The sequence below is a fragment of the Arachis ipaensis genome, chromosome B8 (genome assembly GCF_059453495.1).
Source record: "Arachis ipaensis isolate K30076 ecotype BB chromosome B8, ASM5945349v1, whole genome shotgun sequence".
Lineage (NCBI taxonomy): Eukaryota > Viridiplantae > Streptophyta > Magnoliopsida > Fabales > Fabaceae > Arachis > Arachis ipaensis.
Window position 1 is genome coordinate 25,436,364 of NC_142443.1, and position 23,534 is coordinate 25,459,897.

Consider the following 23,534-nt stretch of genomic DNA (forward strand, 5'->3'; position numbering starts at 1 on the left):
TGAGAGAAATCATTTTGTCCCTGTGGAGAGTCAAACTGATCCGGAGCAATGTTTGTTGACTGAGCTCCATCATTTCTTTTCTTTGATCTTTTCTCCCTTATTATCTCCAATGCTCGTTTTCTTTTTTCGACATTGTCTTTTTCTTATTCAGTTCTGAAAGTTCATAAAATAAGTATCAAGAAACCTAAACTGTAAGTATCAGTAAAAGAAAATATGATTCGAGAAACTTACTCCTTCTCAGGTTGGGTTGGTGTTTTTGCCACTCTTTCTGGTTGTTTTCTTCTTTTTATTATGGGTATTTTCTCATTTTCATTTTCTCTGTAAAACAGATAAACACATTAAATTTATACCGGAGACAAGACACTAACAATGAAGTCAACGAAACCCAAAGATAATACCGAACCGAAAAAAGGTAAACTGCTGACCGAAACCTAGAAGCCCACCGAACCGAAACCTAGAAGCCCACCGAACCGAAAATAGATATATATGCAATCAACAAAAATACTTACTCGTTTTCAGATTCACTTGTGCTTTCTGAATCTATAGGCACAGGCTTTGTTTTTTTGGTTTGTTTTTTAACAACCTTCAATGGTTGTTTTCTTTTTTTTTTTGTTTTAGTTTTTTTTTTATTTCTTCTTCTCTGCAATACATAAGAACAAGCGCATAAGAACAAATTTAAGCAAATACAAATTAAATGAAATTGATATGAAAATTAAACTTACTGGGTTTCAGATTCAGATTCGGAAAGTCTTTCCTCTTTTGAAGAAGAATCCCTCTCAACATTTTTCTTTTTTCTCAAAGTTACTTGTTTTTTTATTTCTTTTTTTTTTCTTTTTGTACAGAAGTCCCTAAAACAGAAACAAGGTCTCAATTAATTAATCATCAAAATAATAATTTAACAATTCGGTGAACCGAATAAAGTAATCCTACCGAACCGAAAAATATTCATATGGTAAATAGTACATGACAACTATTTATTCATCAAGAAAAATATTTCTTAATGCAGAAACATTCAAATGAATAAAACTAACAATTGCAAGTAAGACAAATAATTTAATTATAACCTAAAAGCATTTCAAAGCAAATTTTTCAGGGAATTTTAGTATAGTACTTACCAATGGTTGTGTTGTTTCCGATGAAATCCGTTCAATGATCTTTTCCTTTGTCCAATAGGACACCCATGGTGCAGGGGGAGCATCAGGTGCAAAGGGACGGGGGAACTTTGTTTCATGGAAGTATATCAACATTAATACAAAAACACAGCCATCAACAGACTGTTTCTTCCCCTCTCTCTTGTTTTCAACTCCTTTCATTAGGAAGTTGAGAACATGCTTTGCCCAATCCCATTCCCTAAGGTTGTCCATATGAAAAATCGATGGCTTGTGGATTGGGGAGGCCACACTTACTGTTGTGGGGAGCAAGAAGCACTTTTGTATGAAGACAACAAAAGTCCTCTTGAATTTTTTCTGGTTCTCCTCCCCTTCTACACTCATTTCCAGCACATTCTTTGCCAAAGTTGCCAAGGAAATATTTTTGATGGTGTCAAATATTTCCTTGTCGGCTGGATTTAGCTTGTTGTAATCCACCTTTTCAGGAAAAAGATTCCCTACAATATTTTAATAGCAAAAATAAGACAAAAACGGCCAGTTTAATTATCCGGACACCAATGAACTGAAAATAAGCAGCAAGTGGAAAATGTATTACCTCCATTATTGGTTATACCGAGGGCAGCTGCTACCTTCCGAGGAGTTATGTTTATTGTCCCCTGTTTAGTTTTTAGGCATCCTCTCTCTATATCAAACCGATCAATCAATTCTATCAGCAGTGTATTAGAGATGTTCATTTCTGGCACATGTGCCAGACCACCAAATCCCATTCCTTCCACAATATCTCTCTTTTCTTGACCCATTTCCCTGTACACTGTTGCTATTGCTTTTGTTTGGCATATGCAATAGTGAGTTTTTTGCAAGTTTTGAAATAGAATGTGAGGATATATTTATAATACAAAATAGATATTATTCAAATGAAAGTGGATAAATATATTTAATCTACTTACGTTATAATGTGCCTTCTCCTTCATTGTTGCCATTTTCTTGTTGTGTTTTGCTGTAATAAAAAATTTTGGTCAATATTTCATTCAATACATCAACAACCACAAGGATGTGTATGTTAAACAAGTCAATTAGAATGCCACAACCCACCGAACCAAAAATCCCTCAAGCACAGAACCGAAATAAAAAAGGCTACCGAATCGAAAAATATTCATGCGGTTAATAAATGATGATCAACTTTCAATCAACAAAAATAATATTACAGTAGTATAGCTTATCAAAGTGAAAGAGTTGTCTCAAATGTAAATTTTCCTAAACAAAACTCATTCAATACATCAACAACCACAAGTATGTGTATGTTAAACAACTCAATTAGAATGCCACAACCACCGAACCGAAAATCCCTCATGCACAGAACCGAAATAGAAAATGCTACCGAACCGAAAAATGTTCATGTGGTTAATAAATGATGACCAGCTTTCAATTAACAAAAATACTATTACAGTAGTATGGATTATCAAAGTGAAAGAGTTGTCTCTAATATGAATTTTTTTAAACAAAACTCATTCAATACATCAACAACCACAAGCATGTGTATGTTAAACAATTGAATTAGAATGCCACAACCCACCGAACCGAAAATCCCTCATGCACAGAACCAAAATAAAAAGGTTACCGAACCGAAAAATATTCATGTAGTTAATAAATGATGATCAGCTTTCAATCAACAAAAATACTATTACAGTAGTATGGATTTTCAAAGTGAAAGAGTTGTCTCGAATGTGAATTTTTTTAAACAAAACTCATTCAATACGTCAAACACCCACCGAACCGAAAATCCTTCATGCACAGAACCAAAATAAAAAAGGCTACCGAATCGAAAAATGTTCATGTGGTTAATAAATGATTATCAGCTTTCAATCAACATAAATACTATTACAGTAGTATGGCTTATCAAAGTGAAAGAGTTGTTTCAATGTAACTTGTCCTAAACAAAACTCATTCAATACATCAACAACCACAAGCATGTGTATGTTAAACAAATGAATTAGAATGCCACAACCCACCGAACCGAAAATCCCTCATGCACAGAACCAAAATAAAAAAGGTTACTAAACCGAAAAATGTTCATGTGGTTAATAAATGATGATCAGCTTTCAATCAACAAAAATACTATTACAGTAGTATGGATTATCAAAGTGAAAGAGTTGTCTCGAATGTGAATTTTTTTAAACAAAACTCATTCAATACATCAACAACCCACTGAACCGAAAATCATTCATGCACAGAACCAAAATCACAAAGGCCAACAAACCGAAAAATGTTCATGTGGTTAATAAATCATTATCAATTTCAATCAACAAGAATAGCGTTCTTCAATGAAAAATAAGGACTGAAGATAGTAACAGAGCTCTAATTAAACTATCCAAACCAATAAGAACAAGCAACTATATCTTAAACCCTAGTTATACTGTAGAAATCATTCACAATAGTTCAATCAACTAAACGAAGCAAATCAAACCAGTAAAACTAAAATGAAACTAGGCGAAACGTGACATTGCAAGATTTTAAATGAATAGTAATTTTCTCATACCTTTTGTAGTCTTTGTTGCTATTTTCGTTTGTTTCTGGTTGTTGCTTGCGAAATCTTCTTCCGATTCGTTTGCAGCAGTGGTTTCTACAAAGAATGTGATTGGAGTTTGAGTGATGTTCAGAGAGATTCGAAGAGAGTGAGTATTTTGGGGAATTGGTTTCGTGTTAAAGATGTAATGTTCGTTCATAATGAAGCGCGAATGGGAAAACGAGGCGTTTTTTGTGTAGCGCGTGTTTCACATTCTGCATTTAATGCGCTTGAAACAATTTAGGCTTGGGCCTATATGGTTATATGGTTATACGGATGTGTAGCAGCCCTGCAAAAACAATTCAAGAAGATCGATTTTGATCCCACAATTTCTTCGTCTATATTAAATGTTAAAGGTGGTGACAAAAATAATATAGGTGCCAGACATCAAGTCTTTAGATACCATTCAGTATTTAAAAATTAAGGACAAAAACAAATTAAGTATCTAAAAGATATTCACATATTTGATTCACACTTCTCATAGGAAATACATTAATAACCAAAATACTTCAAATTAAACCCCAAACTCAATGACTTTATTTTTATTTTACATCGTTTGAAAAATTCAATGGGTGTAAGACGATACCAATGAAATTAAATTCATTTCATATTACCAATATATAGTTCAACAGATCAAGTTAGTAGTACTTATTCACCACCTTTCCCTCTGCCATCTCCCTTCCTCACCCTTAAATAAGCCACCTCATTCAATAATATTCTTCAAAAATGCCTAAGCTTGTTTAACTTTCTAATAATGGAAAAACTACCGTTTATTATGGAAAATTTCAATTACTACTTTCTCAATGTCAATTAAATAGTCTTAGAAAAGACCAACTGAAAAATAACACAAAAAACCACCTCCTATGATATTTTAGCATTTTGTGCTAACAAAAAAAAAATCAAAACCTCTTGAAGTACTACGAAAAGAAATGCTCACCAACAACAGCCCATTGAGGAACTTTACCAAATTAAGGAAGGAGAAGAATCTTTCCAAGATCTGAAATAAATTAACTATCATTTGTCAATTCCTATAGATCTAAAATGAGATGTTTCTCTTAGTAAATAGGAGAAGCTTAGTTTTCATGTATAGTGGAACCCAAAATATCCAAGCAAGCGGGATTCACCAAATTAGAAGAAATAAAAATATGTATGTTTATGATGAAGACTTTTAATTGCTCTTTTAGCAAAGCTTATACAAAAAGAATATTTGAAAAGAATATCTAAGTTAATGTATCATGAATGGGTGTAGTAAAATGTAACCAATCTTCATTGAGATAATCTTTTCTAATGGCTTTAGCAAATTGCAACAAATGTTGAAAATCAAACTAAAACTGCCAGCAAACAATAACAAAAAATATGAAATTGCATGGAAAAAAATGCTTGGTCTGCAAAAATGTAGTGAGAGTACTTACCCAATATTAACTTTTTGGCATCACCATCTAGCTACAGAGCTATTGCCTTAACACTACAGCAGCAACACCAACGCCGCTGAGCCCCTCTTTTAATGGGTAGCAAACACAATAGAATGGGTATTAGCTCTCATGAAAGAGTCAGAGCAGTTGCAATCCTAAGCAACAACACCTGAAAGAGCAACCACTTTTTACCTCACACTCTTGCGATGGCAACCCGCAGTATGCACCACTGTTTCAGCATCTAAGAAAGAAAGAAAATTATTATTCAAAATGAAACATTGGCATTAATATCTCCCCAAAGTTTGCATAGACAAATACACAAACATCTTATGAGCAAGGGGATTAATTAATCACATACAGTTATGAGATTATTGCACACATATATTGCTACCCTCTAAAAAGGGAAAAGAAAAATTTTAGCAATGACTTAACAATCCGGAATAAGCATTGTTATTCACTAAAATATGGCTCTGAAGGCAAAACATGTAGCAAAAACAAAATTTCGTCTTACCCAGTGTATGCTTCAGGTCAAGCACTGCGACAGAGGTGGGTAGTATTTGTTCAACACCTTCACCTCTCCCATCTTCTCTCTTTTGTGTTTGATTATGTTTTAGTCACTGAAACAATCACAAATATTCAAACTTGAAATTAATAATTTAAGTAAAGATCGAAAGATAGAAAATTAAAATTCTCAATGCCATGTAATAATTCAATAATTTTTCAAACAATGAAATTGAATGTAATCTTCATTTTCATATTTTCTAATTATAATCATTCTTATCACTTATAAAACTCATACATATTAGAAGGATTTGTGGTTTGCATTGTAGCAGTCAATTTACGTAAATTTGTTAAAAAAATATATGTGTACAACTAAATTTCTGAAAAGCAAAAATAGATTCGATAGTAAGAAAAAATCAATGATATATTTGATTCGAAAACATAGCAAGAAAACATCCCTTTTAAATGAGCTTTGAGTTTTAATATTTTCAAATTTGTCCACCGAATCCTTAAACAAACTCTATAAACACAACTACATTTATGTCTTTATATGTAGGCTTAATCTTATCGTCATCCCCTGAAAAAAGAAAGAATGCAAGGAGGCATGGAGCTTTGACTTTGAAGGAAACAATCCGACAAAAGAAAATGACAACAATAATAAAATTAGTAGTCACTATAAGAAAAATGCTATTATAGAACAATTTTCATTGATAATTTAGACTATTAAAAGAACTCAAAAGTCAAATAAATGCACAACAAATGAAGGAGTTCTTATAAGTCATTTTAAATTCTTTTTGCATAAAACACACCTTCAAAACCACTGGAAACTAATTAAAAAATTTCATGTAATAGATTAATTTCCCAATGTCTCAATTTAGTAGGTGTAATAGTAGTAGTAGGTACCTCCAATGTAGAAATCTCAAAAGTTGGAGTTGATGCAGAGGGAGTGTGGATTCTGAAACAGCATCATCTTCAAAAGAGAACGGTGTCATCTTCCCTCTTGAGACCATCATATTAAATTAGAATCTCTTTGATTGGAATGTATCTATTTGACACAAAAGATAAATAATTAATGAAAATTATTTATGAGCTGATCTTTTAAAAAAACACAAAAAAAAGGAAGATTGATTTTATAAAAAAGGGTCTATGGATAAAATAACATACTTCATAAGTGTTTCAGGGTGAGCAACCACAATGACATAATAAATGCAATGTAACTTGTCAACTGAATTAAAAATCACAAATATGGCACTCCCAAACTTAAAAAATATCATTAAATAATAAGTGTAATAATAATTTTTCCTTCCTGCAAGACTATTTCTTCTTCTTTTACTTCTTATTCTTTTTTAGTCACTAAAACAATCACAAAGATTTAGACATGAAATAGATAATTTGATTGAAAAAGGAAAGAGAGAAGAATAGAATCCTCAACGGTTGGGTGTGGGAAAGTTTTGGACTTTGAAATCAGGGGTGCGCAAAATAATCATATATTGGAGATTCTAATTTTTACTAGCCTTTGAAGAGTCACCAGCCAACTTCCAACTGCCTCCCCTTCTTCTTCCGCCTTGGCCGATCCGTTTTCCTTCCGCAAGAAGACCTGCAATTGAAGAAGCAGCTGAACTCAAAACCAAACGCTAATCCAAATTAGTGAATTCTGATTATATTAAAAAAAAAGATGGAAATATACATTAATTATAAGTTTTGGCCAATTTCAATTACTGATCCAATAAAGCTATAATCCAATATAAAAAAGAAGAAAAAAAGGACTCCATGTTCAACTAACTGCTACAGTCAAGATAAAGGTATCCACTGTTGGCTTGCTCTTATATTAGTCAGTAATTTATCACTTGAATTATAGTCATGCAATAGTTATTTTGAAGTAGAAAAGGCTAAATATTTTTTAATCCTTTTGTAATTAAAGAAATGAAAATAAAAATATGGACTAACCTTTGAGTCACCGGCCAATTTCTAAATAATGTCGCTTCTTCTTCTGTCTTGACTGAATGTTTTCTCCCTCCGCAAGAAGACCTGCAATTGAAGCAGCAACTAAACTCAGAATCAAACGCTGACTAAATTGGTGAATTCAATTATATAAAAAAAGCATATAGTAATATACGTTATAAGTTTGCCCAACTTCAATTACTGATCTAATAAAGCTATAAACCAATATGAAGAAGAAGAAAAAAGGAGCTCTAGTGAACAACTAACTGCTATGGTCAAGATACAGGCATCCCCTACCTAATGTTAGTCAGCAATCTATTACTTGAATTATAGTCATGTAATAGTTATTCTCAAATGGAAAAGACTAAATCTTTCTTCTGCTCTTGTAATTGAAGAAATGAAAATAAAAATTATCAAGTGAATTATTAGAATTAGGAATTCTATGATACTTATGAAAACTATTTCCGTCAGGGTTTAAATGAAAGGAATCATCCATTTGCAAACTCTTTTAACATTTACATTCAAATTGTGAGTTAATTAGGATAAAGAAGGTCACTCTTATCAATATAAGGATGTTAAACCTTTTGCGAATAACAGATTCTGCTCTTTTAAACTGATTTACCTCACTCCTCACTTATCTTATGTAGCACAGACTTGGATATAAAATTTCTTTTATGCATAAAACAAACATCATATAATAACATATCTTATCATGTTCATCCACTTTATATACTAAAGAAAAATAAAAATAAAACACTAAGCAAAAAGAAAGAAAGAAAAAATATTAAGCTATTGTGAGAAGAACTAATAAAAATTTTGGATGCAATTAATATTCTCTCACAAAGAAAAAGTGTTACAACGAAAATAAAGAATGTTTAAAAGAAGTTGTCAAAACAAAAAAATGAATGAAATATTTCTCATGAACGTTGAATATCTAACCTCTTTAGAATAGCCAAGTACTCCTTAAAGTATCCAAGTACTCCTTAGAGTATCTTATCTCTTTAAGGAATAAAAATTTTAGGAATGCATACACATATATATCCTAAATGATAAAAATAATTAAAGTCATTTCAACACAATAAAATGATTTAAAATTTTATATATATGATGGAGGGAAATGGTTAAACTTGGCCTCAAAGAATCATGTGTAGTAAGTAAATGTTACTCAGACAAACACACTTAACTGGGTAAAATATAAGGGACAGTGACATTTGCTTTAAAATATAGATATCAAACATTTATTACAGTTAAAAAAAAGAAAGAAAAAATTATTACTCAATAAAACAAAAAAAATTAACTGGTCATCATTAAGTGTAATCAAACAATTCATTACCAATCTTCAGCAAATAATTCCACAAAAGAAGATAACAACAATATAATTAGTAGTCAAAGGCTTGCTAAGCATACAGTATGCATCAATCACCCTTGCAGATTGCTCAGCATCGAAATCCCTTTCTTTCAAAACAAATGATAGGATTAAACAAAAAATACTAGCTTCTCTTATAACTCATTCAAATACACAAACTTTCAAACTATTCACCAAAGAGTAAAGAGGCAAAGCAAAAAAGTGCAAGAAAAAATATCAAAGAAGGTTATCCCAACAGACCAACCTAAGAATGTAAAAATCAGAATGCAAGTTGTTTTGCCAATCTTTATATTTTCCATCCAAATTCACACCCTCTATAGTCTATATCATACTTCTTCTCTCCCTATTTTAAAATTTGGGGGCAAAGAGAAAACACTTCTTAATTTTAATTATTAGCTGAGAAAAAAATTATGATAGCATAATCATCAATTTAAAAGGTAGCAATCCTATTAGTTCTTAGACATAATCATCAATTTTACATAAATTTTGCTCCAAACATTAGTAGAACTCAATCCATATCATTCACAGAAAAATGACAAATTTAACTCAATCCATTTTAGCCTATGATTAACACCCAAAAGGGAAGGTGTTTTGAGAAAACATATTTTTTAAAAAATAAAATGTAGTTTTGTTTTTAGTATACCTTATTTTGTTTAAATCTTTTATGTCTTCAATGCTGATGTTATTCCTGCATGCCCTCCATTAGGCCTTGACCACTTCCATCCATCCACCAAAGGTTCATTCCTACCAACTAATCATAAGCAAGCAAGTATCATTAAATTGCAGCTAAATGATAAGCAAAGGTGATACAATGAATACACAACACTACCACAATAAAAATACTTCTCCGACAAAATAACCTTTCAGGTTTCAGCAGCAACATGAAGTTCATCTTCGTTAATGAAGTTAGTGAAGGATGCATGATCACACACTCACAAGGGATTGCTCGTCACAGACAATTAATGAGCAAAATGCAAAAAGGTAAAAAAGTTGCCAACTTGGAGGGTACCCAACATCATAAAAAGCAGAATTGGAACCAAATTTATAAAAAAAATAGAGAGAAATGAAGGATGGGGGTATCGATAAAATAGGAGTGTACCGATTACTTGAGTTGGAGAGATGAAGCTTGAGGTCTAGGGATGAGAGTTTGATACCGTAGCTCAGCCATTTCCTGAGTTAAGTCCTCTACTTCCTCTTTGTCCTTGAACTTTTCTACTCACAATTCTTCCTTGTTAGCCTTCAACTCCTGCACATCCAACGGGGTATGAAGGAATGCCGCCAGGGGTGCAGCGACAGTGACTTCAGCATCGCCACGATTTCTGCCCTCATCTCCATCATATCTGAACCCACAAAAAGAATATTAATAATGCTAATAATAAATCCCTCAAAAGCTAAACTGAAACAAAAATTGTGAGTGAAAAGACCTTGAGGAGCATCTTCGGTGTGGTAGAGGTGCTTGAGGATGTCATTTTGAACTCTGATTTCAAATGAAAAATTGCGCTCAAAATTTGGTGTTCAAATCCTGATTTGAAAGGAAAAGATCATGCTTAAATTGCTGCAGAAGAGAGTTCTGCTTCATTACTTGAGGAACAATGAGTTCTAAATCCATTGTTTACTAATCATCCAATCAGAAGCTAGCATTTCTGTTTTCTTCCCCTAAATGGTGGTTTTGGGATTGCTGCCGGATTAACTCTTTTCAACCAATTGGACAAAAATCTTCTCTGATAACCTTCCACCAGGTAAAAAGGTTTTGGCTTTTTGCTGAGGAGCGAAACACAAAAGAAAGAAAAGGTTTGGGAGTCACCTTTCACTCTCTCAAAAACCATCTAACAGTGTTAAATAGTGTGTGATTTTACTGTTTGGCTAGTTAACGATTATATATTAATAGATTTACGTTGTGCAAATCTATAAAATTAGTGGTCAACATGAGGGTGGATGTGCAAAAATTGCTGACGAAGAATGATCCCGCTATTTTTTTGCGGTTCGGATATGGTCTGATACCAAATAATATCAGAATCCACAACGGATGCGATCGAAGCGTTCCTATTGTCCCTGTTTGCTGAGACTGCTGTGCGCGACTTCAAAGTTATGTGTGTATAAATTTTAATATATTCAATGTGAATGTCAATATAAGTATAGATATAATAATATACTATTAAATTCTATAAAAAGTCTACAAAGCTACACAATATTCAAAAAAAAAATCCTAAAACATAAATGAAGCTAGTAAAAATTAAAAATAATTATTAAAATTAATAAAATTTGTAAAAATAATTATAAAAATTAAATGAAGCTAATTACTTTGAATTAGTCCAATAAATTCTAAATTGTAAATCTACATAATTAACTACTTAACATAAACCTAAAATCTTAATTAACTCTAAATTAGCATACTTTACATAAATTTAACTCTAAATTACTTTAACTTCTATTCTAAACTAAATCCAACCTTATTTAATAAAAAATTTATATTAGAGTCGCTTGACTATGATTATGGAATGGATGGGCAAGCACGCATTAATGATTTATATTCTAGTTCTTTGTTTCGCAATTTGCATGGAAAGATGTGCTCTTATTGTAATTTTTTATGACAACCGAAGTTAATTGGAGTTGGTACTTAATAAGAAGGAACCGTGTGTATAAACTTCGTTTAGAGGAATATATATAACTTAATTTGATAAGGATATACCAGGATATTTTTTTTTTAATTTAAAAACGATATAGCCATGTTTTAAAAGTGTAGCTATAATTTTGACTTTTTTTTTTTAATTTAAAAACGATATAGCCACGCTTTAAAAGCATAGTCGTATCTTTAACTATTGCCACGCTTCAAAAGCGTAGCCGTATCTTTGGCTATTGGCACATTTTAAAAGCGTAGTTGCATCTCGGCTATTGGCACGCTTCAAAAGCATGGCTATAGGATTACACATATGGCCACGCTTAAAAGTGTGGCAATAGATAAAAGCGTGCCGACCATGATTTTGAAAATCGGACTAGATCGACCGGTCGAACCGATTTAACCGGGAATTGCCGATGAAAGCAGTTCGGCCCGCTGTCTATAACCACTGTTAAGAGAACTGTTCAGAAACTATTGAACTGGTCGAGAACAGGCCGGTTGGACCAGACCAATAACCGGCCGGTTCTAAGTAAACGACCTCAATCATTCGTGCACCCCCATCTGAAAGTACCAAACCAAAACAGCAAATCCCTAGCCCTAGCCTCACCGCCGCAAGCCACAAGAAGTAAGCATCCGCCGCCATCCGTCGCAATCAGGGGCACGTGTGAAGCACAGAAGCCTCTCCTCCTAACCCTAGAGCCCCTTCTCCGGTTTCTTTTATCTCCTTCCTTCTCCCCAAACAAAAATGGAAACCCTAGCATCACCGCCGCAACGAGTGAGCCACCCACGCCGTCCGTCACAGTTAGGGGCTCCTCTCTTCGTTCCGTGGGCGTTCTCCAAAGAAGAACCCCTATTAGCTCTCAGTCATCGTTCTCTACCGTCGACGTCGTCTGCTCCTGCCCTCTGCTGAGACCGCTCAGAACGAAGGCAATGGCTTTATTTTTTTTTATTTTTGTTCTCTTTTCTTCATTCTTTACTCGGAACATTTTTTCTGGGATTCTGCTAATGCTACTCAGATTGAAAATTGAATCTAGCTATATTATACTCTGTTTTCTTGTTTTGGATTGAATCATTGAATGATTAGTTGATTTATTTTGCTGGTTAATTTTTGTGAAAACTGTGCTGAGTCAGTTGATTTAGTTCACTGGTTAATCTTATTAATCTACTGTTTTTTGTTTTGTGTTGTGACTCAATTGTGTTTAGATTATGACTATCTTAATGACTTAATTATTCTTAGATGGAATGATTTAATTGATTATTGATTAGCTATGGCTATTTTGCTGTGTTGCGTTGTTGTGTTTTGTGATTTTTTTATATATAGTGATGTGCTGACGTGTTGTGTTTTGTGAGTTAATTGTGCTTAAATCGAATGATTTATTGATTATTGATTAGGATGCTTGTTCTGCTATGCTGCTTGATAGAGAGAAGACCAAGTCAATAATTAAGATTGACCAAGATTTCAATTTAGCCGCTGAATTAGTTAGCAAAACAGAATGCAATTACATAAGCTAGCCTAGTATTATAGTTTTTCCTCTTGTATAAATACTGATTGAGCTTGTTTTGGAAAGGGCTTCAATGATCATTCCTTCAATACAAACACATACACAGTTTTATGATTCATCAGGAATAGAACTTCAGATCTTCCTTTACTTTTTCTCACTGCTATTTTGTGTTGTGATTTTTATATAGGATGATTGTTCTGTCTTACTGTTATATTTTAGGATGTTTATACTAGTGCTAGGAAATACGAATAATATTCTATAAGCATCCTTTTATTTGGGTATTAAGACTGACCTTTGTGTGTAGCTTCATAAATTATGTTGCATTATGACTGTCTTAATTCTTAGATTAATTTATTTGTCTTAGTTTAAGTTTGATATATGAGTTTTGAAATGGTGAATATGGTAAAAAATTTTATTTTTGATTTACTATCTTATTTTTCCATATAAATTATAAGTATTATGTCATTATGCAATAATAATAATTTAATCTTAGTCATCAAATGATATACATAATGCCATTAAAGTTTGAATAATATTTTGATGTTTGTATTTTTTAGAGTGCTTGTTTATAATTTGAAAATTATTTTATTTTAAAACGATTTTTTCGGTTAAATTATGGTTAGACTGGTTAGACCAATAAATCAGTGAATCAATGACTAGAACGGTTCGATGACCGGTCTGATTTTTAGAACTTTGGTACTGACAAAAAAATTATAGCGATAAAGCAACCGGCACCCTTACAGATATAATCCTTTCAAAAGCGTACCAGTAACTCAAAAAACATAGCAAAAAACTATCACTACGCTTTTTTAACTTTTCGCCATGCTTTAAAAGCATAGCAAACTCCTAATTTTCGCCATGTGAGGTCCTAATCTAGGATTTCTTTAACAAACTTGACAACCATATTTTGTTTAATTTCATGATCATGATTTATAATTAATAGAAATTTAATTCTAATATACATATATTATAAAATATTTTATATAATTATTTTTTTTTTATTTTATAACTATATATGCAGTAAATATTAAAAAAAATTAATTATTTTACTAATGTAATTAGATAACTTCTTTATACCGACGACGTATGTACGTACTATCAAAATTAAACAGAATTAAATTCTTATAACAAGACTTATTTATTACTATTATTTGACATACATAAGAAGTACATAACTCATATCTGTTATGCACGAAGATCGAGTACATGCTCTTGCATATGTGAAGTAACTAGCTAGGTGCATGCGTCTAACGCATCGTGGGGATCCAATATAATGCAAGCTAAGCATTTATTATTCATATATTATTATTATTATTATTATATCATATGGTTTTAGAGGTTTGATGATGATGGAGTAGTTTTAACACTTTCTGTTGCACCAGCAGCGGAAATCGTCCCTGCAAACTCCGCTGAGCAAGTGCTCTATGTCCCTGCAGTGATGATCGCAGTTCTTTGAACCCAAACACGGTCCCTTGAATTTGTCACTTAGGTTCAAACACTCCTTTCCCTCCACGCCATATTCCTCTGCATGCTTATCACAGTAAATACGTTACCATCTTATTAATATATAATTTAAACTTTTTTATGAGTTTAAATTTATATAATTTTATAAAATACATTATAAATTCTACTATTAAAAGTTCAGAGCATTTATTTGGTAATTTATTCATAAATAAACAAAATTAGTTTTGTACCATTAAAATATATATATATTATTTTATCAATTTAATTTTTTTTTAAATAATATCATAGTATGATATTAGAGTTTTTATGATTTAAAAATTTAGAATTATTTAATTTTAATTAATCCCAACAAAATTTCAACACAGTAACAATAAAAGGAGAAAAAATCTATGAAAAAAAATCATGTAAAATTAAAAAGAGACTCTTAATAAAAATGTGTTAAACGTAAAACTATTCTACTTCTAATAAATTCGGATTTCTCTATATATTTATATGAAATGTTTGAATTTTTCAAAATATCATGGAATAATTGCAGAAGTGAAATACTATTTTTATTTAATTTTTTCAAAAAATAACAATTAATTAAAAATTAATAATTCATATAAATTACTAAATGGTAAATACTCAAAAAAAAAAAAAAAATCTAACAAGTACTTAACAATTCCGTTATGCAAAAACAATCTTATATTATATTAGCATAACATTTTTGGACAATTCTTTCCCAATAAGTATTAGTTTAGCTCGTTATCTATAGATAAGTTTGTTAATTTTCTTAATCTTTATGGATAGGAAAGATAGTTTATTATTTAATTTTTAAAAGAAATAAAAAAATATATTATATTAATTATATTAAATATATATTAAAATCAGTTATTAAAATTAATTATAAATATAAAATATATATTAAAAATATAAATATATATTAAAAATAAATTAATTGATATATATTTATATATAAATATATTGATGATTAATTTTAGTGTATAAATAATATTTTTGATATTATATATATATATAAGGAACGAAATAGAGAGAATAAATAACGAAGAAAAAGTGATGATGACATACGAGCAAGAAAGAGAATGAGGAAAAAGATGCAGAATCCAGCCATTTTCTTCTCCATTATTATCGTTCGTTTTTGTACTGATTCACTTATATATTAATATGCTATATATGTGTAGTGAAGAAACGAACTTACTGGGTGATCAATGAGTGAGATCTATTTATATATATAGTTGAACAAGAGAGAAACGTAAGTAGAATATAGCTAAGATCACTAACAAACACATGCTCAGCTCCATTAATATATTTAATTTCCACTCCTCAGCATGCAGATATGATATGATCTTATCTTATCAACATAAAATGCCTTGAATGATGTAACATGACAACAGAGTCTTTTTTGGTAGTTACTGAATTAGTCAATCCCTTAGCTTCTTGATATTCGAAAACCTTGCAGGCTTGCAGCAACAAACTCCAATTTGAATTCTGGATTCAATTCGGTGCTAATAATAATTATGAATAGTAAATGTACATACAAGCATACACACACGTATATACATGCATGCACACTTAGCAGTGAATGAGGAGGAAGAAGTCAAGAAGTTAAGCATTATTCTATGGAAACGGCGCAGCAAGTTCGGAATAATATTGTTCAATGAAGCGGTGGTCAATGGTCAAGGTATATGGTCAGGTATCTTGAATTGACAAAATTTGATTACATTGAATGATGTACGGACATTTCAATGTTTAGCTTCACTATCACTCCTTTGACAGTGGATCTCTCCATTAAAAAAAATTAGATGGTGTCAATTGTGATCTCTCACTTTTTATTATTATTTTTTATATTTAATTTTGATCCCACTTATAAAATTAATGTATACTGCATTTTCTCAGGTATTTAAAAACCTAAAGAGGATCAATTTCCCTCCTTTGATATCAAAAAATTTTATTATTTTTAGTTACTTGTAAATTTTTTATGTTTAATTAAATTTTTGTCTATTATTACAGGTCACACCTATTAAAAATAAGGTTTTGGAGAGTTTAAAATTAAAATATCTATCATTTCATAAACTATTTTTTATGTTTGAGTTAGATCCGTTTAATTTTTATTATTATAATATAATATCAAAATTTTTATACTATAGAATTTGATTAATTTTTGTTGATAAATTCTCTACTCAAATAGAACTTACATTTAAAAAAGAGATGCTCCTATAAAGACGTATAAAATATCTTTTTTTAAAGATATTTTTTAATAATTAAAATTTAACATATATAATTACTTAAATTGTGTTATTTTTGTTAAAATTAGATCAGACAAATTAATTTAACCAAAAAATAGTGAATCAATTTTTGAATTAGTCTAAATTAATATTATTTTTTAAATGACTATAATACTCCTATTATATAAAATGACTAAAATAATCTTATTATATATTAATTTTGAGAATCATAAATTCTAGTCATTTTTTTCTATGTCGTTATAGGGTTAGAATTTAAAGTTTTCAAAATTATATATATATATATATATATATATATATATATATATATATATATATATGGAATATTTTAGTTGTATTTTATAATAGGGATATTGTAGTAATTTTTTATAAAAAATATTAATTTATACCGATTTAAAATTTAATTTATTAAATTTTTTTGTTAAACTGATTTGTTTGATCTAATTTTAATAAAAATAATATAATTTAATTAATTATATATATTAAATTTTAATTTTTAAAAAATATATTTAAAAAAAGATATTTTTGACATTTTTATCTAAGTAACTCCCTTAAAAAAAATGGTTTAAAGCCACGTGAAGAAGAGAGAGTGCCTCTATTTTTTAAAGGAAAAAAAAAGAAAAACGAGAGAGTGAGAGAGAAGAACGTTGAAGAAAAGAAGAAAAAAAAAGTAGTAGTAGGACTTATTTGGAGGAGTTTTTAAAAAGATATCTTTTTTTTTATTTTTTTTAAAAGATCGTATATAAAGTAAAAGTAATTTTATGTTTGGATATCTCATGTAAAAAGATTTTTTTATTTATCAATTATATTTAGGTATAATAATATAAAAATACTTTTTTGTTTATTTATTACATAAAAAAATCTTTTTTTTAAGAAAAAAAGATCTTTTAAAAAAAGATGTAAATAACAAATTCTCAAAAAGATATTTTTTTTATTTTTCTAGTGTTTTTACTTTTACTACTAAAAATTTGTCAAACACACTATAAAATAAATAAAAAATCTTTTTTTCATTGAAAAAAAGATATTTTTCATTAAAATAATAGCACCCAAACAAGCACGTAGTTCTATCGTGTTTTTACTTTTTATTGAATTGATAAATTTATTCTATTTTTTATAAAATTTTAGTATGTTATTTTTAGTGTAAAAATAAATATTAAGATATAATTTATTATTTATATTTTTTTTACGTCAGATTTAAGATACTCATTTTATAGAAGATTTATGTTGATTATTCCATCAATTTTAATGATATATTTTATTGATTATTAAAATATCCTAGTGTTATTAAAAAGATTAATTGTGTACTTATTATTTTGATAATGAAAATTTTATTAGATTAGATTTCGTAAATTTTTTATTTTTTTTAAGGAGTCTTTTCATTATAAAAATTCTGATGTCTGATATTTTAATTTTTGCCATTGAATTTGCTATTTAAAATATCTTTAGTGTTGCCCATTTAATTGCATAGGTCAAAAAAAATTATTTTAGTAATTCTATTATTAGACAAGTTTTTGTCCGAACCTCAATTTTTTTCAACAATATTAACTCTAAAGTAAAAAATATCATAAAGCTAATAAAAAGAAAAAGAAAGTCTATGCAAAAAATTTACACAAATTCAAAAAGAGATTTTTTTTTTACGAGAAAAAAGTCTTAAAAATATACTGTTCATGTGTCTCCTTTTATTAGTTTAAACTTTTAGGAGACGTAGTATTATAGGATATGGTATCAGAATTTTTATGATCGAAATATTTAAAGTTTGATTTTTATTAACACCCAAAAAAGAAAAATATTAGAGTATTTTGATATAAATTTGATATTTGTCATTGATAGCCGATTTATAATGTTTATAGCCGAGTTATAATATGTAACCGAGTTATAATGAACATATTATAACCCTCAAGCTTGGCCTGCTGATATTTTGTTAAAGCAGGTTGAACTTTAAATAATGAGTTATAATTTGACGTTTTTTAACTATAGGTATGGAGCTCTCAGTTTAACATACTTTATTAAAATTATCAAAAATATTTTTAAAAAGGCGAATGGTGTGTTTAAATGAATGAAAAATAACTACTGTTTCATTTTTCAATGCCATCTGAGCCGTTGGTTTAAGTAAAAAGAGAAACGATGGATGGAATTTCAAAATGAAATTGAACCGGTTCAATTATGTTGGATGAGATATTTATTTAGAATTTTGAAAGGGTGATATCGTTAAGGCAACTTCTATCATCAAAAGACTTTAGAAATAAGAGAAATAAAAACATGAGTAAAAGACGTAAGTATCTTTTTCTATCACTTTGATTACCGCGTCTTCTTCTTCTTTTATATTGTCTGAAAGTGATGGCTACGAAAAAATGAAAAAAATTACAAAAGAAAGATGATGACTCATATAAGTAGGTTGGTGAGGATGTGAAGATTCGAAAATCCTTGTTCATAGATAGTGAAAGTATTGAGATAGATAAATCAAAAGTAGTGAGAGAGGTCTGGTGTTCGAGTTGAGTTGTTACTATGCAATAAAGTTGATCAAGTTTTCTATAGAAAAAATGAGTTTGAATTTTTTTACATATATAATTGTGTTTTGGAAGAACTTTAAATCAAATTATCTTTTACTGAGTTTGAATATGATGTGCTAAATCAGTTAAACTGTGTACTGTCTCAATTCCACCCAAACGGTTGGGTTTTCTTAAGATGTTTTGAGATTTTGATGGAATTTCTAGAAGTGAAATTCTCGTTGGAGTTATTCTTTTCCCCTTTTCAGGCTAAAGGGGTTTGGAAGGAGGTCTGTGTTAACTTGAATAGTTCCCATGATTTTGCAGTGTCTAAATTGTATAGATCTTCCTTTAAAGATTTTAAAGAAATATTTTTAAAGGTAAAATCAGTAGACAAAAAATTTTTCTTTTATTTGGATGAGCATCTTGGTAAAAAATTCTCTCTTTATTGGTGTTCATAATCGCAACATATTTTGGATCTAGAAAAAATTAATACAAAAAATGAATATATAATTGATTATTTAGTGAAATTAGTTGATAGAAAAAAATTAATTTCTATTTTTGAATTGCTCCTATGGGAGGAGAACAAAGTTTTAGTGGTGGAGTATTTTGATAAAATTTTAAGAAGATGGTCTGTAATTTTGTGTAGACTGATATGTTGATATTTTTTCTCTTTTAGTTTTTGTAGGTGAAAAATATTCAAGGCTGTTTGCGGCGAGTTTAAAAGCTCATTTAAAAATAAAAAATGTTGAAAAGGAAGGTTCATCATCTAACCCAGGTGGAGACAGAGTGGTCGAAGTTAATCAACCAACCCCTGATAAAAAAAATATTGTGTTTAAAAAGAGAAAATCTGACTTGATTACCGAAGATATGGGTGACGACTTATATGTCAATGGGAAAGAGATTTTTTTTTAGAAGAGCTAAATGCTTGTGAATAAACAAGAGAAATTTCATGGTTTTTTCGAGGGAGGGGATGGATCTTTAGTTTGGGATCGGAATTTTCCTTTTATGGTTTCTTCTTTTATTATACTAGACTCTATGAATTTTTTATCCCTTTTTTAAAAATTTTTTCATGATAAAAATTCTGGTTCTGATATTTTAATTTTTGCCATTGAATTTGCTGTTTAAAATATCTTTGATGTTGCTCATTTAATTGTATAGGTTGTGAAAAAAAATTATTTTGGTAGTTTTGCTGTTAGACAAATTTTTGTCTGAACCTCGATTTTTTTCAATAATATTAACTCTAAAATATAAAAAAAATCATAAAACTAATAAAAAGGGAAAAAAAAGTCTATGTAAAAAATTTACACAAATCCAGAAAGAGGTTTTTAGAAAAAAAATATCTTAAAAAAATATAACTATTCATGTGTCTCTTTCTATTAGTTTAAATTTTAAAGAGAAGTGATATTATATAATATAGTATCAGAACTTTTATGATTGAAATATCTAAAGTTTAATTCTTATTATCACCCAAAAGAAAAAAAATATTAGCATAGGACAAATAAAAAAAAGACTAATTTTATAAAAAATTCAAACAAAGCCAAAAAAAAAATTTTATTTATAGAAATATATTAGAAATATAAAAATTCATGTACTTTTTCCTATCCGCTTGAGCTTTTGGCAAAAGTGGCTTATATTTATTTGATTACATTGGATAAGGTATGAACATTTCAATGCTTAGCTTTACTATGACTCTTTTGACATCTAGAAATTCTATTATTCTTAGTTGCTTGTAAATTTTTATGCTTAATTAAGTTTTTGTCTATTATTATAGGTCTCAGTGTCTCACCTATCAAAAATAAGATTTTGAAGAGTTTAAAAGTGAAATATTTTTTATTTTGTAGATTATTTTTTATGGTTGAATTAGATCTGTTTAATTTTAATTATAATATAATATTAAAATTTTTATACTATAGAATTTGATTAATATTGGTTGATAAATCCTCAATTTAAATATAACTTATATTGAAAAGAAAAAGAGTGGCTTAAGCCACGTGAAGAAGAGAGAGTCTATTTTTTAAGGGGAAAAAAAAAGAAGAAACAAAGAGAGTGAGGGAGAAGAATGTCGAAGAAAAGAAGAAAAAAAAAAAGGAGAAAAGTAGTAGTTCTGATGTGTTTTTATTGAATTGATAAATTTATTTTATTTTTTATAAAATTTTAGTATGTTATTTTTGGTATAGAAATGAACATTAAGATATAATTTGTTATTTATGTCATTTTTTTTTTGTTCGTTAGATTTGAGATACATACTTTATAGAAGATTATGTTGATTCTATCAGTTTTAATAATATATTTTAATGCTACTAGAAAGATTAATTCACTACTAGAAAACTAGTTATTACAGACAGATATTTTCGACGGATTTTATCCCACGAAAATACAGACGGAATTTCAGAGAAATTTTTTGTCGGAAAACAAAAAAAATGAATTAGCATAAATTACAGACGGAAAAGAGAATCCGTCTATAATTCTGTCGGAAAAATTAATTTTTTTTCGTGGAAAATAGTTACAGACGGAAAATCCGTCTGTAATTAAATAGACGAAAATACTGCACTTTATTAAATTATTACAGATGAAAAATCCGTCTGTAATTTAAAATTTTCCGCCGGAAAAAAAAACTAAACCTAATCTACCCCCACTCTTTCTCGAGCTCCAGCTCCATTCACAAATAACTTTTGACTCAATTCACAAAGCACTCCATGAAGATGAACAATTAACCCTAGCTAACCCTAACCCTCCCTGTCTTCATTGTGCCTCACTGTACCCTAACCCTTTTCATTGTGCTTCACGAAGAACCCCTAACTGTGACGAAGAGCCCCTAACAGCACTCTGCAAGAACGTCGCCGGTCGCCGGCGCTCACAATGCCTCCGTCGAAGAACCCCTAACCCTCCTTTGAGTTTCTTCGCTCTTCTCTCGCCACTCTCACCCTCAAGCTCACTGAGTCTCACCTCTCTCGCGGCTGGTCTCGCCGTCGACCTCTCTCTAGCTCTCCGGTATATCGCTTCTCTCGCGGGCGTTTCAGACTCAAGGTCGTCGCACTCTGTTTCCGTCACTGCTCTGTCATCGTCGCTGCTCTATCGCGCTCTGTCGCAAGCGAATCACTGGATTTCGACCCGATCCCAATCGGTTCCTGCTCCAAAGAGAACCAGAGCATCTACCAACAGTTGTTTAAATTACGCCGATTCAGGTATGCATTGTTTAAATTACGCCGATAAACCTTAGGGTTTAATTTTTCTACGCCAGTTTTAGCTAGGTTTATCATACTTTTCTTTTATGGCTCAATTGTTTAATGGTTCCAACTATTATATAAAGCAAAACAAAAAGTATACAAAATTAATGGAAGCAGAAAAGCTTGATTGAAGACACTGTGATAGTCAAGTTCAAATAAAGAGAATGTGACTAATAATGAATAAATTAAAGTTGCATGATATTTCGTTAAATGTTAAAATATTTTTTAAATATATATATATAAGGCAATTTTGAACTATATAGTTTGCACATTTGTTTGAACTTCTGCAGTAAAGCATTGCCGTATGGAGTTACTCATGCAGCAACGATTAGTGGCTTGCCCATGGTTTCTTGATCAAGTCCTCCTTTAGCAAAATTCTTAGTGTCTTATTTTTATATCTGTAGTGTAAGTACCGTTGGATCAGCTTAGAGCATATGAAGAGAACTCATGAGGCTGTAAATGAGAAAGAGTCCAAGCATATTTCTGCAGCAGTGTCACTAATTAGGTATCTAGTGAATTGATTATGAGAAACGGAGTGTTTTTTTATATTTTTTTTAGTTCCCCTTTCATGTGAAAAATTACCTGATAGCTATTTTAAATTTCAGCTCCACAAATTGAAGCTAGGAAGCTCAGATCTATTATATTTTGACTTTTTTTTTTTTTTGCATTTTCTTAGTCCACTAATACTACTTCAGGAGTGAATTCATCTTGATTCACTTCCTATTTTCCTTCTTTTATGTTACTGTATGTAAATTGATTCACTTCCTATTTGTTTGTACTATTTATATTTCCCTACAAAATGCAATCCACCTGAATATTTTCTCTTATGGAACTTCCAGCAAGGACTTGATAGGATAGAGAAAAGAAGCAGGTGGGACAAAAAAGATAGGCAGCTAGCCCTTGATAATTTGGAGCAGTTCCAGAGTGTAGCTAAGACTAGCCGTCACGGAATTTGGCATTTGACTGAGCATCTAAGAATATCCATTGCAATAATACTCTTTATAATTTCTCTTGTAGGTTGTTGATGGAAAACTTTCTCAAACTTGCTACCTTATGGCTCTTGATTCATGCTATAAACAACTCAGTCACAAGTAAGTGTC

General features: G+C 30.1%; 1 protein-coding gene across 1 annotated transcript; it reads right to left on the reverse strand.

Annotated features, from left to right (window-relative positions):
• Positions 1-14,130: 14,130 nt before the first annotated feature.
• Positions 14,131-15,681, reverse strand: LOC107613897 (defensin 2). The gene is made up of 2 exons (XM_088496786.1): positions 15,544-15,681; positions 14,131-14,535 (listed from the first exon to the last, which is right to left on the reverse strand). Exons 1-2 carry the CDS (start codon positions 15,596-15,598, stop codon positions 14,372-14,374), a joined length of 219 nt encoding a protein of 72 aa, XP_088352912.1. The 5' UTR covers positions 15,599-15,681; the 3' UTR covers positions 14,131-14,371.
• Positions 15,682-23,534: the final 7,853 nt, after the last annotated feature.